The following is a 16,416-nucleotide window of genomic DNA, read 5'->3' as shown; positions in this document are numbered from 1 at the left end:
ACCTATAGAAAGCTGGCAGAGAAAATTTGATAAGAAAATTGATGCTGTAGTGTCACAAAGTTAGGAAGGGTCCAATTTGGCGGCTCGTGGTCGAGGGAAAACAGGCCGGTCACCTTCATTATCTTAACTTAATATAGGTAGACATATCTATTTGGTGGATAAGATAAACTTTGATAACGTTTGTGTCTGAATTTCGAATTGAAAAATAAAATTTTAAAATTATAAGAGAGAGAAAGAAAGTAGTTAGAGATAAAAAATAATTAATATTTTTTATATTTTAATATTCAAATATAAAATTAATTATAAGAAATAAGAAAAAGAATAAAATAAAAAATAGAATAAAGTAAAATAATTAAATAGTACTTGAATGGAATGGAAGGTGAAGGGATTGAGGTGATTGAATTAATGTAAAATTGTAAATGTTAAATTCGTCTAAAACTCAAAAATATTTTTTATTATTTACTGATAATCTCTAATAAAATAAAATATTATTTTATATTTTAAATTCAAAAATACTTTTAATAGATATCATAAGTTACGTATAATATATACATGTTAGATATTATTTAAATTTTAAATTTTAAATTATAAAATTACTAAATCTTTCATTTATACATCATATTTACATCTCATTTTTTAAATGACATGAGATAAATTAAAATATACCATTTATAAAACATATATATATTATCTTTTTGATATCCACTTATAATTAATTGATTTTAATATTGATTTTGTCTACCAGATGAAAGTCTATTAAGCAATATTAGTTAATGGCCTCATCATTTGTAATTAATTAATTTTATGTTAAATGCTTAACAATTTTATATTTTAAGTTTCTTTTGGCTAGAAATCGTATGGGCAGAAGTAATGCAGATTCCAACATGCAATATTGGAAATTTTACATTTTCTAGATCACATATAAGAGAAATTAATGCTTGCTGTGAATGTCAAATGTATCAGCTATTTAAATTTTCTAATGAAACGACGTACTTATGTGGCACAAAATGTCATATGATCACATCAAACATTTTTAAAGTACAAATAAAAGTCAAACATTACATTATACAATGAGTAAATTGGAGAGAATCAAGGGCAGTGTCTTTAAACAAAGTCGAAATAATCAGTTCCACATTGCAATATGCTAGATTCTTCCTTTTTGTTTGCCTATCATTTTACCAAATGCAGTGGTTGAAATATATACTAGTTATATCAAACTAAAGTTGTTGCTCCTAGAATTCAGAATGATAGACTACTTATCATAAACCCAGCATTCCAGAAAAACAAGGGCATGAAGAACACAACCAAAGCGGGTTTAGAAAGACTATGAAACTAGTTAAATTGAGCCCGCCTCAGAAAATCAGTGTTTATGAATGGCGACTATCAAATAAGTTACTTTGCGAAGAAATGACATACATTACCGGCTCGAATTGTTCAGAACTGAGCCATATGATAGACGATTAAAACATGACATATACTCAAGAAGACAAGAAGTATAAATTACTATCAGCTAAGAGATTTTCATGTAAATTACATACTAGTGAACAAGAAAATTATGATTGAAAATTATCGGGAGAGTACGCGGCAGCTACTAAATTTATCCAAGAAAAGAGGGGAAAAGATTTACTTCAGTTGTCCCAATTCCCAACAGCTGAGGCTAATGCTGCATTTCTGCTCATCTGCAGATGGATGTTTAAGAGGCAGGTCAAGACACTGCCTTCGCTATGGAAGTTTTGTGAGAAATACAGAATAGACACAAAATTTGATCAGTAATTGTTGCTATACTGAATCCAAAAGGTTAACAGAGTACCATCAGTTAGGCGGCCAACTCAGAAGTTCGGTTTTTCTATCTTGATTTCATCACTGTAGTCACTTCTTCCTGCTTGCCTGCCGTTTAAATATACATTAAAAGATGGAATGATTTTGTGTGTACATGTCTGTGTGGAAAGAAGAAACATATTTACCCATTCAAGTGCTGAGAAATTATAAGGTCATGCTCCATATTCTTTAAAAGAACACTGTCTGATTGGTCTCTTCTCATCATGCTTGCATCAACAGAACCACTTTCCTTTAGATTGGATTCTCGCGTATCAAAGGGAAGTGAAACTGTACTTGTAGCTACAGAACCAAATTCTGTTGACAGATGAATGTGTCAGACTGAGGACTTCTCCACTTTTGGAAAATGGTATATGAAGTAGCAGACTCAAGGATCTTACCATTCAAACAAGTACAATATTTTAACCAAGTTGAAGAACGAAAGCTTTTGAGCCTACCTGATGTATTTAGCTTCAGTTGATGATGTGGCAGAATGTCTTCCCTGCAAATATCCTTCACAATCCCATAATGTGAGATGACCGGTAAGGAATAAGGATTATTCCCCTAACTTTCTATGCATTGTTTCTCATGACTTACCTGAGATGATAAGCGGAGCTGAAATGGTACAAAGTGGGTTTGGATTGATTCCAACCCAAATGAAGTTTCTGAAGTAATTATGTTTGACATGTTGGGTACAGATGCAGGGTTCGAGCAATTGCATTGGTTGGGCAGATTTAAAACCATCTCAGCTGAGGTTTCTTGATTTGCTGGCACTGTGCTAGACACATTCATGGCTAGAGGTTCATTTTCTTCGCCAAAGTCCATTCTTGTTTGGGAAAACTGGATTTGTTGCAAAACTCCAGGCAAGCACATGGGATGCAAACTTAATCCATTTCTCATTGATAGCATCTGGTATTTGAAACAAGAGGTAAACAAATGAGTTGCGAACTTTTGTCCATATCTCTCACTGCTTCACTCATATTTCCGTTCGTTATTAGCAATTCCGCATAGACGATAAAAGGATAGATTAAGACTACAAAACAAACATCCTGCAGCAGATAGGACCAAGGTCCACAGTGTTTAAGAAATTTGAGTAAATTATTGCTATTAACATGTAATACAGAGCTTAAATGCAGGCATATCTTTGTGTCGTGTTAACCTTATCTTACAACTGAAGAAATAAGCAGCCATTAAAAACCTCAAAGACAACTCCCTTTTACCTTTTCTCTTCACATGATTTTGGCCATTGATTTCTAATTGCTTCTTGTAATGTTGTTTGAACTAGCATCCGCATTCTCTTCCCTAAGTCATCTTTTAGTCCTAATATACATTTGGCAGCACTTTTAAAGTTTTCAGCAGAATTCTAGCAGCACAATGAAAACTCAATCATCTTAGTATCTTCCCTCAATTCTGTTTGTGGATTAGTTAGGCAGTTCTTCGTGAATGTCAAAGAACATAAAAGATACACCCGATCAGTTTCCTAATATTCAACTTTATGTTGTTTGTGGATGCTAAATTTCTCTAGACACATTGGTCCACAATGAAGTTACGATTTTAACTTGAATTGTCGACAAGCTAGACTAGCAAAGGAATCAAAAGGAACGTATTTTAGAGACCATATTTCACACTGAACCAAACCAAAATGTGGTGATTTCAAATAACTCAGACTTTCTCAAGTAAGAAGAACGTTGTTTGGAAGGCATAAGAAGGGTTCCTTAGATGGCCCAGCCAGATGCAGTAGCATATAGACCTTGCTGCTTTTCAAACAAGACAATAGCCTATGAACTTGATAGTGAGCTTTGACATGCTTTAATGCCATAAAACAGCCTAACCAAAAAAACTATCATGCAAGATAAAATGAAATACACAAAGGAGAAGCAATTCAGCAAACTTCTTTCTAGATCTCCAAAATCCTCATACGTTTAAAGGGTGGATTCACCATAAATTAGAGTTGTGGATTCACCCACAAAAGAAGAAAAAAATTGTAAAGATGTTGACATACCTGAACTTGAAGCTGAAGCTGCTTCAAGTACTCAATAGCTTCATCGAGCATCGAAGCCTTATCTGTCTGCCATGGATGGAAAAATCAATCCCTCAATATTTTTACCCATATTAGTAATGCCACCATATAAAAAAAAATCAAATCAAGGTGGAAGATGAAATTAAAAGATGAATAGTGAATACCTTGTTAGAATTTGGAATTAGGTTTTGCAATGCTCTCATTTTCTCATTAATCCTACTTCTCCTCCTCTGCCTCAAACAAACCACATAATGCCATAAAGAAAAAAATCCATGAAGAATATAACCAAATAAATAAGCAAATCAAATCAAACAAATAAATGCTGCCCCATTATTATTGATTTAAAACAAACTAACCTTTTCAGACAAATTATGGACCTCTGCAGCTCTACTTCTTTTTGACGAACTACGAGGCTTTGGTGGTGCTTCATCTACCAATGCTTCAAGACCCTCCTGCTTATTATGACAAATTTCAAACTATCACAAAGAAATTTTGAATCTTTGCTCAATTTGAATTATAAAAAGGCAAGACAAATCCCATTTTAACCCAAAAAAAAAAAAAAACTTGATTTTGCTAGAGCTAAAAGCAAAGAATTTTCATAGAAACTGAAAATTTGCACATTCAAAAAGAGAATCTTGGAATGGTGATTACTGTTACTTCATCTAACCAAATTTAACTGCATGTAACTGATCTTAACCATTCTAAACAAAATGTCTCAAATTCCCTCCCTTTCCCCTACCATTTTCTCAGCAACAGAATAATTATAATAAAACCACAAAACCAGACACTTACCTCACTTTCACAGTCACATTCATCGGTATCATTCTCACCGGCAGCTCCAACCAAACCCGACCCTTCACCCCCTCTCCCATAAGAATCAACGGTCGAGATCATCCCTTCGTTCACTCCACCACCAGGTGGTGTCGCTGACCGTGATAACAGCCGTTGATTCTCAGTTGGACCCCCAAAGTGGGCCATCCCAGAAGACGAAGAAGAAGAAAAATGAACTAGAATTTGATGAAGAAGATAGGATATATAAGCTGGAGAAGAAAATAAACGCGTCCCATTACTATACTAATTACTGTTATGCTTATAGGGAAACTTGTTATGTGTAATATCCAATTGATGAAAAACATAAATTTTATCTTATTATAATTCATATTCACCTAAATACGAAAATAAATTGTTTTATTATTTTCAAAGATATACATTTTTTTTTAATTTATAATATACTTTTTAAATATTTAATTAAAAAAAAATCATAGCGGTTGAGATTGGAATTGTGGGCGGAGTTTCTTTAACGAGAAAAATCAGGAAAAAAAAAAAAGGAGAAGGTGAAATGTGTTTAAGTGACTGCCTGTGGGGAGACTGTGGTTTTTACGGAAAATGATTGGGCTGTCATATAAAAATACTGACATATCAAAGTGAGACTAAAGAAATTTTTAGTATAGTGTCAGTTGACCTCCCACTCACGGTCACTGGCGCACGTGCGGGGACATTAAATCATGCTTTGTCCTATAATTACTGATTAAGCAATCCGTACTACTCAATTATTGTCCACAAACTATGTAAATGAAAATTTAAATGAAAAGAGGAAAAGATTTCTTGGTTGGAAAAGCCAAAAAAAAAGCGTCACCCAACTCTCCAAATGAGGTCATGTTTTGAAACCAGTGATTGCCAGCTGCGACGATTGCATAAACATTTTGATTCAAGATGAGACAAGTCTGGTCTCAAATGGAGGAAAGTACAGACGATTCGAATTGTACATTTTGTAAGTTTCACTTTTCACTTCAGCTCCGCCCATGATTCCCATAGACATGGTTAATCTGTTAATTTGTTTAAAAGTTAAAATTATAATGATAAAATAACATTAATTAAAATTTTAATTATAAATTTAGATCTTTAATATAAGTAAAGTTAAAAATGACAATGAAACGAATATTTGTTATTTTTAAAATATTCATATTTAAATTTATTTAATATTTATAATATTCAAATCAATTTAAATATTTATTTAAGTTTAATTAATATTCAAATTTGAATCCATTTAAATATTTTAATTTATTAAAATATTCATTTATTAAAATATAAAATAAACAGTAATTTAATTTAAAATTTAAACTCATTCTTAATTAAAAATAAATAAAATTTTTTAAAGATTCTTTTATAAATATAAAATTTTATATATTTTACATATATAAATATATAATAGATTTGAGTTTTCAATACTATTCTCTAAAATTTAAATGAATTTAGATATTGAATATACAAGATATATTATCATTATTTTCTTCGAATTTGTTACGATTAATAAATTTTTTTATTTAAATATATTAATTATCTCTTTATAATTATTCAAATTCGATATAAATAATGATAAATATTTATTTATTTATTATCTATTACCATTTTAAAATAAAATGATAAAATTATACCTTATCTCAATAATATTTATCGTGTAGAGTTCAAAGGCCTCGTAGTTAATCAAAATGGAATTAATTAAAGTTGTTTGTCCCATTATCATATATGGTAACGTTGGTGTTATATTCATGTAACCTTGCATGCAATTGACTAATAGGAGTTGATGTGAATAACTAAAGTTTAAGATTTGAATATAAAATATTTAAATTTAAATCATCATGATTTTTTATTAATAGACAATTTATAAATTTAAAAATATTTCAAAAAATTATCAAAAGTAGTTAGTTTAATTGGTTAAGGCTTGTTCTATTCGACGAAAAAATCTTAAGTTCGAGCTCTGTCAGTAATCACTTATTGAGATCATCTTGAATACATAACTTATAATCATTTGTCTTAGACTGTCAGGTATTATATATTTTATTTTGACGCAGACAACTAAACAGTCTATCTACCTTTGGATTTTTTATTGCCAAAAAAAATATATTTCAAAAAATTTATAAATTTTACTTTTTTAAGTTGTCAAATATGATACATCTTAATCTGACTTAGAAAAGTTGATCAACCTATTTACTTTCAGATTTGTTCTTACAAAAAAAAATATATTTAAAAAAATTCATAAATTTTTCTTATAAATTGATAACTTGTTCTAACATTAAAAATGCAATAATCTTCCTTGTCCCTAAACTTTTATAAGTTTAACCTCTGCATGTAATTTGTTGGGTGAAGGATGGAAAAGAAAATAAAAACGACACTTGAAAGTTGAAACAACATAACGTGCAGTGGAGATGGGTTGTGGGGCAAATCAAAAACAAATAATTAGATAAAGTGTTTAGACTAGAACTAGAATGGTTATTATATTTACTAGTAGTTTTGGTTCAAAGATAAAATTTTGTTATTGTTTAAATGAAAAAACGTAATTGGCATAAATTTGTCACTATCACTAATAAAATATTGTATGAAATATTTTAATTTTATTTTTTATTTAAAAATTAATGAAATTGAAATATACTAATAAATTTAATAAAATTTATATTAAATCATAATATTATGATTTTTAAGTCCTAATCTCTAAATAAAATCGTACTAAAAAAATTTAAATATCGTATCCAACATACGAGATATTATACGCTTTAAGTCGAAAGCTTCATGATTTTGTCTTACAAAATATGTCTTATAAATTTGAGATTAAATATCTACATATATATCATTACTTGTTTATACATTTTTTTAATATGGGATTTAAAGTATTACATTCTTTTCACCTTTAATGCTTGATGTTTCTATCAAACTGAATCTATCTATAAAATCAAGATTACACCAAAGCACCATATAACATTTAGTGACTCTCACGGGCTCCGAGTAATAATTGTTCTGATATCATTTGTGAAACCCCGCATCTAACATGCTAGATATTGTTCGCTTTGACTTAAAAATCTCACGATTTAATCTCACAAAAAATTTTTCACAAGTTTAAGATTAAGTCTCTACGTATATATCATTTTTTATCTATATATTCTTTCAATATAAAATTGAAGACGACATAATCACACTGCTTTAAAATGAATTAAAAGTTACAATTAAATTTAAAAATTTGTATATTTATGTTATATTAATTTTATATGAAATATATATCAAATGTAAAATTTATCATAATATAATTCGTATAAATAATTAAATATAAAATTTTATTTTTAATTTTTATTAAAATTTGATATTTATTAATTTGATATTTTTTATATTACAAAACTATATCATGTTATTTAAAATTTTACCAATAAATATAGTTGGCATGTAATAGAAAGTTGGAGACTCACCCGGTTCTGTCTTTTGTTCATAATGTTGGATAAAATTCAAAATTGGTCACAGATATGAGCAGTCACAATCTGTCCCTTTCCCTGTCTCGTCCGACCACATGTCACTTGAACCAGACCACTAAGTATAATTTCCCCTAATATTTTTCAAAATCTTCCATCAGCCTTTTTCAGTGCCTACTTACGTGTCATACTCCCATTCGCCCAATAGTCTCGTAAGTCGTATCGAACCTCCCGGGCCACCAAAGTATCTGTGTCTCTATCATCAAACGTTAAAGGATTAAAAACCATACAGACATGGCAAGTTAACAGATTTAATCATTATTTCTGAATATATTTTGAGGTGGGGTTAATGAAGACGTGTCAAACGGATAGGGTGATGATACATGGGGGTCTGAATTGATCGGATGGTGGAGGATTTTTGTTCATGGGCTTTTATGGGCGGGGCTGACTCCTGAAAAATGATAAATTCAAACATGGTGTAAGAACCCACAGAATTTGGGCTTCATGGCTGGGCCGATTCCCTACAGTTATTTCACAATGGATGTAGCCATTTGGCTAAAAAGAAAAAAAAATTGAAAATTGATTTGAATTCATAATATTTTGTTTGAATTAATTTTTTTATTTGATTTGATTAAGTTTAAATATTAAATATATATTAAATTTAGATAAAATTTTAAATTGAAATGTACAAAAGCAATAAAAAATCTGACTTAAATCAAATTATATATTTTTATTAGTTTTTATATATTTTTTAAATTTTTATAAAATAAAAATACTTATTTTATTTTATTTTTTAAAATTATAATTGTATAAACTTAATTTTTTTATATTACTTTTGAATGAATAAAATCATATTCACTTATAAAAAATTTTGATAATTGAGATATACACGGAGATATTATTACTGGAAACTACATGATAAAATTCTAATAAATTTTCATTTCATTTTTCCATTTAAAGAAGGAAAATGTCAACTTTTAAAATGATGGGAAAATCAATGATTTAAAACAGAAAAAGGCAGCAATGGATGCACATCTATCATTCCAAAAATTAAATCCTAAAAGTAAAGTATCAGTAAAAAATAAAAGTAATCATCATATTCATTGATACTAAAATTTATACCAACAAATATGATTATTTCAAGTGGTAAAAAATAAATTTTTTTAACGTAAAATTCTCGAATTCGAGTTTAGATGATGGTCGTTTGTTAAAATTATTTAAAATACATAAATTTTAATAATTTATTTTAAATTATCAAATAAAATATATTTTATTATAATTAAATAATTTATCTATTTTAAATTTTTTATAAAAAAATTTATTATTAAAATTTAAAATTAATAAGATGACACGGATATTTAAAATATAATTAAAAAATTACAAAAATAAGACATGTAATAATCTCCTAAAAATTAAAAAATTATATAAGAACAAGGAACTAAATCCTAAAAAAAAAGGGGGGGGGGGGCGTAGAAAAGTAACGGATGAGGCGGCCCACGGCACGTGGAAATTACAAAGACATACAACATGGTAACTACACAAACCTTAATGACAGCTAATGTAAGAACCAAGAGATAAGGCTTAGCCACGCAAAGGCCAAAGAAAACCTATAGTTTTGTCCTAAAATATTACTATTCCAATAACTCTATTTTAAGTAGATTCATGAAATTATGACAAAACAATGACCACATCTTCCCTTCTTTTTGTGTCGTGTTGGTTGTTTATAACCACCGGTAACTCTCAACAACCTCTTTCTAAGCTTCCTTTTAACGTACCTACGAAACTCCAAAACCTCTCTGTTCTTTTCCTCTCTGTCTTTGAAAGAGTATGGAGGAAGAGGCAGAGATTGATCGGTTACCAATAGACTTGTTGGCTCATATATTGGTGATGATCACTTCTTTCACCGATTTAGCCCAGTAAGTTTCTTTTTCTTTTTAATGGGTTCTTCTTTTTTTTTTTTCTCCATTAGTTATGTGTTCATGATCAGCTTCAAATGGTAATTGTTATGGGGATGGATTGATTCTGTATGTAGGGCAAGTGGGGTTTGTAGGAAATGGAAACAAGGGGTGAAACAGGCTCTGGCTAGAAGACAGACTCTGAGTTTTGCTGGTTGTAAGATGGATGATGATTCCACTGCTCGTCTCATTCGCCATGCTTATAGCGTCAAAGAACTCGACATGTAATCTTTTCTTCTCTCTTTTCTTTCTGTTGTTTGTTTGATGATTTTATTTTCTCGTTTTGTTTGAATTGGGGGTTGAAATGAAATTCTTCTGGTTGTGAGTTACCTTTAAAACATGGGAAGAGAATTTCCATTTTCTTGTAATAATTTCTGATTATAATTACAGCTCAAGGAGTCGTTGGGGTTGCCAAATAACTGACAATGGACTATACCAAATATCATCGGCAAAGTGTATTAGCAACTTGACATCAATTTCCCTTTGGGGTATGACAGGGATCACTGACAAAGGTGTTGTTCAATTGGTATGTGCTGCCTTTTTTTGCCTCATCAATTGATGAATTCCTTAACTTGCTGGACTTGATTTTCAATTTTTTTTCCTTTTCTTGGTTCTTAATTGATATTCTGAACAGATAATAAGAGCCAATTCCTTGCAACACCTGAATGTTGGTGGTACATTTATCACGGATGAATCCTTGTCTGCCATTGCCGATAGCTGCCCACGTTTAAAGGTGAGTTATATGTGGATTTCCCATTTTGCTGAAAGTTTATTCTCCAGATATCATTGAGATACTGAATTTTGGACATCTCAGAGCCTTGTCCTATGGAGTTGCCGTCATGTTACAGAAAATGGGCTGTTTGTTCTTGTAAGTAAATGTAGCAAACTAGAGTCGATCAATGTATGGGGGACTAGAGTTCCCTTAGACTGTTTCTTGAGTTTGCTTACTATCCGCCCAGCTCTTCAAATAAAACCACAAGGCTTGCCATTAAATGTTGGAGCTGTTCCCATGCTACCAGTTGTGTTCTTGTGATCGCTTTTGCACATGCTGCGGGTACAGATCATATTCTTCTGGGAATTTCAATTGTCATCATATGAATTTGCTGATTCAATAAATTGAAAGTTCTGGTGAATTATTTTCTGAAAATTTAAAGTAGTTTTTTCAGATTTTCATTGAGCAAAGAGAATTTGATTAAGCTATTTCAGCAGCGATTCATACACCAATAACCATTGAATCAAATGTCCAGACGTAAATCTAGCATTATTCAATCAATTTTTATGCCAAAGTATTCTATGGTGTGGTGAAAGTCTGACGGACGGCAAGGCTAGGTCAGATTTGGCAACTGGAAATCGGTTTTCTTCACATTAAACATTATTTCTAACTTCTGACTACGACAAAAGGATTTGAAGCTTGAAATAAATTACTACAGGAAAATGTAGTCCATTACAATCCACAACTTGAATTTTTTATTTTGTTGTCATTCATTCCTAGATCACTCTACTTTCATTCCATGTTTGATCTTTGAAACAAAGAAACCGTCAAATTCCTTATTAATAGCATGGATCTTTCCAATCTTCATAGATGAAGAGCATGGGACAACAATGAGCTGAATGTCACTGTATATATCAATATGAAACTAGTGCCAGGGTCTCATTATTATTGATGCAATTTCTAAGAGCAAACTGCGTCTCTATGTAATAATAAGCTAAAGCAATCAGTAAAATATGTGCAGATATGGTATGATGCCTGAGCTTTGGTAAGTTACAGAAAAATGAAAAATCAGAAAGAATTAGCTCATTGCATACCTGAACTAGGACTACTCAGTACAAAATTCCAGGTCTCTCTTGTCCACCATCTAACTTGGATTCCCGTGCAACCATTTTGCTTCAACATTTCTTCTCAATAGATCTTTGATCGTAATCAAATTGTATGACTCTAACAAGCATTCCTTGACCTTCAACCCATTAAGACAGTGATGCAGTATGCTAAGCCTTCCTAAAAGTGTAGATGCTATCCCGATATTATCTGTTTTAGTCACAGTAAAAACATCATCCTTGGAAAAGAAAACAAGTAAACAACCAAGCGATTAGGATAATAGATTGTTGAAATAGATCTTGAGAACTGAACAGATCCAGAAAAGCTTCCAATAGTATTGGTCAGTGGACTTGTAGTAGGCATAGAAATGTTCTTGCAAGATCAAAATGGTGCTCCAGCCTGTAAAAGAATAAAACAGGGATTTTAATAAATAATTATGTAATCACAAGAAGTAGACCATATTGATGAAATGATAGGGTTCAAATCAAAGTAACCCCATCAAACTGTCCAAATTGCTAGGTAGACAACATTCAAAATGGTTGCCAAAGGAGACCGCAAATTTGAGTTCAGTATAGGCTTTTTAGTTTTTTATTTTATTTTTTTATCAGAGTTCATTGTTTTACGGGCATGAACAGCTTTTTCTAGTTCTTCCCACAATATTTTTACAAAAAAAAAAAAAAAAACAAATTATTTACAATTCCTTCTCACATCATGCGTTGAACTAGATTCTCTCGTGTAAAAAGGAGCAGAAAGAACAAGGCATGTTTCTGTACTTTAGAAAATAGTTCTGAGAAGTTGGTTAATCTATATCTCAATGCAATGTATGAAATTCGGGTGAACCATAGCTAATTCTCTGGTTTAGCACTCCATTGAACATAAAAAATTCGCTTGGAAAAAAAAAAAAAAAAAAAAAAAAAAAAACCTTACATTTAGAAAAGTTACAGAGATAGATGTCTCAAACTTCGATAACATTAGTGGACATTTGGAGTAAAAAAAATTAAAATTGTAGATTCTTTACGCTGTAAAAAGCCGATACATAGTATTATATACTGTTAGTATTTGTCAACAGAACATGGGGTTGTTGCAGAATAAGTCCTCAATGATTCACTGAAAATTGAAACTCAAATTACCAATGCTTTTCAGTTAAGTAATGTCCACAAACATGGCAGGCTGTAATAGTAGTACATCCACATAATCTCTGACCATTCATGCTGTCCAGATCATAGAAAACTCCACCTCCATCACTCCTCTGCGTGATTTATCCCCTGTTAGTGCTTTGCTATTTTACAACAAACTTGATAGATATTAGTTACAACTGAATACCATGTAAAAGTTGACTGCCAAAAAGTTTGGCATCATACTCCCTGCTATTTTATAGTTTATAGCAGGTGCCAATCATGTCAGCAAGTGGAGCTGAATGCTCTTTACAAGCTTCATCTTCAACTGGGTAAGCTGGAAAGTAGTTCATTAGGAAAAGAGAGGCACTTTTTGAGTTTAAGTGGACCTGATCTCCAGCTTTCTGTTTTCTGTTCGGGCATGACCCTGGCTTTACCCTGGATCTCCAGCTGAAACCCAAATCATCCCGAAGAAGTTACTAGCAAGTACACAATATGAATCCAGGAAAAAAAAAAAAAAGGTATCACTTGCATATAATCATTGCCTTCAGTTTCTAATATGTACTTCCACTAATAAGCAATTCCTTCCTCTGCTTCTTTCGAAGCAACTGAAGTGAAAACCAAAAGCCAATGATTTGCTTGCGCCATTTCATTCAAAGTGGGCCAATCTTCACCTTCTTTGGCATCTTTGATACGGGAAAGCAGTACTTGTCCAAACCAGCACTATTGAAAAGCTTAGTCGGTCCTTTTGGTGTATGCACATAGTCCCTAATTATAGTGGTCACAATATCTGTTGGATTCTGACTCAAGAATGCTTCCACTTCCCGCAAGGTGTTTTGCAGGTTGCTGAATACAATCCAATGCAAATTATCTTCTAAAACTTGAAACTAAAAATTAGAACACACAAGATAACTGTTAAATTTGCAAGATGAAAGTTACAAAGGCAGTGAAGTTGACGCATTGTGCCCGGAATGAATGGCAGAGCCAAATATAACCATCAAAATCGTACATGTCCAACGTCAGCCTCCTCACTCCATTCTAAACAATATCCAACCGCAAAGCAAGTAAGTTAAAAAAGAAATCTATTGTTTAATAAGTAAGAAAAGAAGCAAGCAAAACTATTCTCATACCTCAGGCGTCTACAAAGAAGCCAAGTAAAGGGAAGAAATGACATTCGAATTTTACACATTCTCCGCTAGGTGATACCAGACGGATAAAAAGAACCAAAAAATGAAACTTTTACACTATCAAGTAATGACACTAGATGTAATTTACCAGATCATGTCATGTCACAATTCCTCTTTTTTATAGTTTCCTTTAGATTCTCGATCACAAACAAGGTCATTTAAAGGTGATGCAAATGAATGGAAGTATATTACCATCAATTAATTAGTAACAGTATCTTCTTGATTGTAAAATGTTAGTCTTTGAACATTTGATAAAGATGGTGCATCCACTATGCTGAAACTGAAGGAATTGTGAGTCACCAACCATGAATACTTGTTGAAAGGCAATCCACCAATCTGCCACCCACAATTCACACCAAAAACACAATTAATTTGCTTAAAATCACAAACTGAAAGAAAAAAAGAAAAGAAAAGAAAAAACAACAGAATTGCTAAAAGTCTAAAACCCGCCACCAAAATATACACAGAAATGGAAGCAAAGAGCTTCCTTTACCAAAAAGGAAACAAACATACAGTTTCACACGATGTTAACTGAAAATAACAAATACTCATCATTAAAAGGCAAAAAGAAGCTGACAACAGAAGTGGGTGTGGTATGGTGGCCTCTGGTACAAAAAGGTTGAGTATTGACCAAAGCAAGGCAATTTCCACAATAAAGACGGGGACTACAATCAGTAGCCTGTGAACATGAATCCAAAACCTGCAAAATTCTCTAACAATTCAGTTCAAACTGTACGGATCATAAAGAAAGGGAAAGAGAATGTGAAAGAAAAAGGAGAAAGAAACCTGGCAGTTTCCATTAGAACAAGAAGTGGAAATGCCGATGAAGAAAGAGAAGAGTAACAGAAACAAGTACCCAATCGCAGTGGCTCTGCATAAGCCAAAGTGGTCCGTGGAACACGCCAACATTATTTGTATTTCGCTCCTGCTTATGCAGAGCTCGAGAGAGCAGCAGGAAAAAAAAAAAAGAGTGAGACAGAGAAACAGAGGATTAAGAAACCATCGATAAGTGGATGTGACAGTGACAAACGACAAAAGGCTTTTAGAGTCTCAATGCGAGCTTTATCATCACCTTTTAATATAAGGTGGCATTCTTCAGTTTTTCGTCAAGGTTTTAACCTTACCTAATCGATGTCGTAACCGATTCCAGATTAAGTGATTTTGGACCGTCTCGTCGTCATTAAAAAGTTCATCTTTCAAATTATTAGTACTTTCTTCCCCTTTAAAATTGGGCATTGCCCACTTTGGCAGGTCATATACTGGAAGTGTCGGTCACATGGTGGGGTAGACATGCACTTTCTTAGCGTTGTTTGAATTGAAATACGGTGCTTTTGGGTAGTTGGGGTGCTGGATTTTTCATCTTTGAGGAGGTTTGAAATTTGCAACCCAAAACGGCAGTGTTTGTTTGTTTTCAGATGATTGGTTTGGACCTTGCCTTCTGTCATCGTCACTTAAAAACTGGAATGCCTAACATAAAAAGATAAATGAATGAAGACATTTACAAACACTTTGAACAGAGTCTATTTATGTTTATTTATGACATTAAATAAATAATGGTGAATATAATTTAAATATTCATATTATATAAATAATAATAATAATAAAAATAATTTATATTTGATTTACTTACCTTCTTAAGTTGCTCTACACTCTCCATTACCGTTAGGGCTAAATTTTTCGGTCATAACAATGTGCGACACTTGTTTAAAGAAGCTAAGTAACAATTTTAAATGCTCACTTGAAAAGGTAACATCACTTTTTTCTTTTTTTATGAAAAATTTAAAAGTAAATAAGTTATTCAATCTAAATTAAATCAATCATTTAATAATAACTTCATTTTAATTGATACGAAATGATTATTCATTTATTGTAATTTAATAGTCTAGAAGGCAAAAGAATATATTATTTTACGTCTAAGTCAATTAATGAATAGTTAAAGTTTAATCAATATAGTGGGATTTTTGAATCACCTAGATAAAATACACTTAGGCTCAACCTTCAAAGGATAGATACACTCAAAGTCCCCCCGATAACTTGTCAAAACAGTCGTATTAGAATTGATCCACCAACATCCAGCTTGTCTGAATCATTAAATGCAATTCTTATTTATTCATGTAAACTCTTCTCAAATTCCATTCAGACATCTCATCAACTACCTCCATAAGAGCATTATCATTGATCTCATGCAAAAAGTAAATGAAAAATCATATAGTTAAGATAACACAAACTAGACCTAACACACTCTTTAACTTTTCCTTCACTGAAACTTCTCT

At 31.6% G+C, this 16,416-nt stretch overlaps 2 protein-coding genes and 1 pseudogene across 4 annotated transcripts; 1 reads left to right on the top strand and 2 right to left on the bottom strand.

Moving 5' to 3' along the window:
- Positions 1–1,396: 1,396 nt before the first annotated feature.
- On the bottom strand, positions 1,397–4,934 carry LOC111317101 (transcription factor SPATULA-like). 2 transcript variants are annotated; one of them, XM_022919446.2, is made up of 9 exons: positions 4,628–4,933; positions 4,192–4,287; positions 4,000–4,065; positions 3,818–3,883; positions 2,413–2,724; positions 2,274–2,328; positions 1,965–2,133; positions 1,811–1,887; positions 1,397–1,679 (listed from the first exon to the last, which is right to left on the bottom strand). In XM_022919446.2, the coding sequence occupies exons 1-8, from the start codon at positions 4,811–4,813 to the stop codon at positions 1,830–1,832; spliced, it is 1,008 nt and encodes a 335-aa protein (XP_022775181.2). In that variant the 5' UTR covers positions 4,814–4,933; the 3' UTR covers positions 1,397–1,679; positions 1,811–1,829. The 2 variants fall into 2 exon arrangements, with proteins under 2 accessions (XP_022775181.2, XP_089609992.1); XM_089753866.1 differs by having other exon boundaries at positions 1,397–1,887; positions 4,628–4,934.
- Positions 4,935–9,793: 4,859 nt separating this feature from the next.
- LOC111317100 (F-box protein At5g67140-like) lies at positions 9,794–11,158 on the top strand. The gene is made up of 5 exons (XM_022919445.2): positions 9,794–9,986; positions 10,103–10,249; positions 10,416–10,551; positions 10,660–10,758; positions 10,840–11,158. The coding sequence occupies exons 1-5, from the start codon at positions 9,898–9,900 to the stop codon at positions 11,056–11,058; spliced, it is 690 nt and encodes a 229-aa protein (XP_022775180.2). The 5' UTR covers positions 9,794–9,897; the 3' UTR covers positions 11,059–11,158.
- An 864-nt stretch (positions 11,159–12,022) lies between these two features.
- On the bottom strand, positions 12,023–15,317 carry LOC111316447 (PI-PLC X domain-containing protein At5g67130-like; annotated as a pseudogene). The gene is made up of 8 exons (XR_016333421.1): positions 15,216–15,317; positions 14,930–15,068; positions 14,721–14,843; positions 14,336–14,479; positions 13,896–13,994; positions 13,165–13,802; positions 13,004–13,090; positions 12,023–12,240 (listed from the first exon to the last, which is right to left on the bottom strand). The product of XR_016333421.1 is annotated as a PI-PLC X domain-containing protein At5g67130-like (transcript).
- Between the last annotated feature and the right edge of the window lie 1,099 nt (positions 15,318–16,416).

This window comes from Durio zibethinus, chromosome 24 (genome assembly GCF_047325235.1).
Source record: "Durio zibethinus cultivar Kanyao isolate XHJ-2024 chromosome 24, ASM4732523v1, whole genome shotgun sequence".
NCBI classification, from domain to species: domain Eukaryota; kingdom Viridiplantae; phylum Streptophyta; class Magnoliopsida; order Malvales; family Malvaceae; genus Durio; species Durio zibethinus.
Note: the sequence above shows the minus strand (reverse complement) of the source record. Positions and strands in the feature narration are given on the sequence as shown.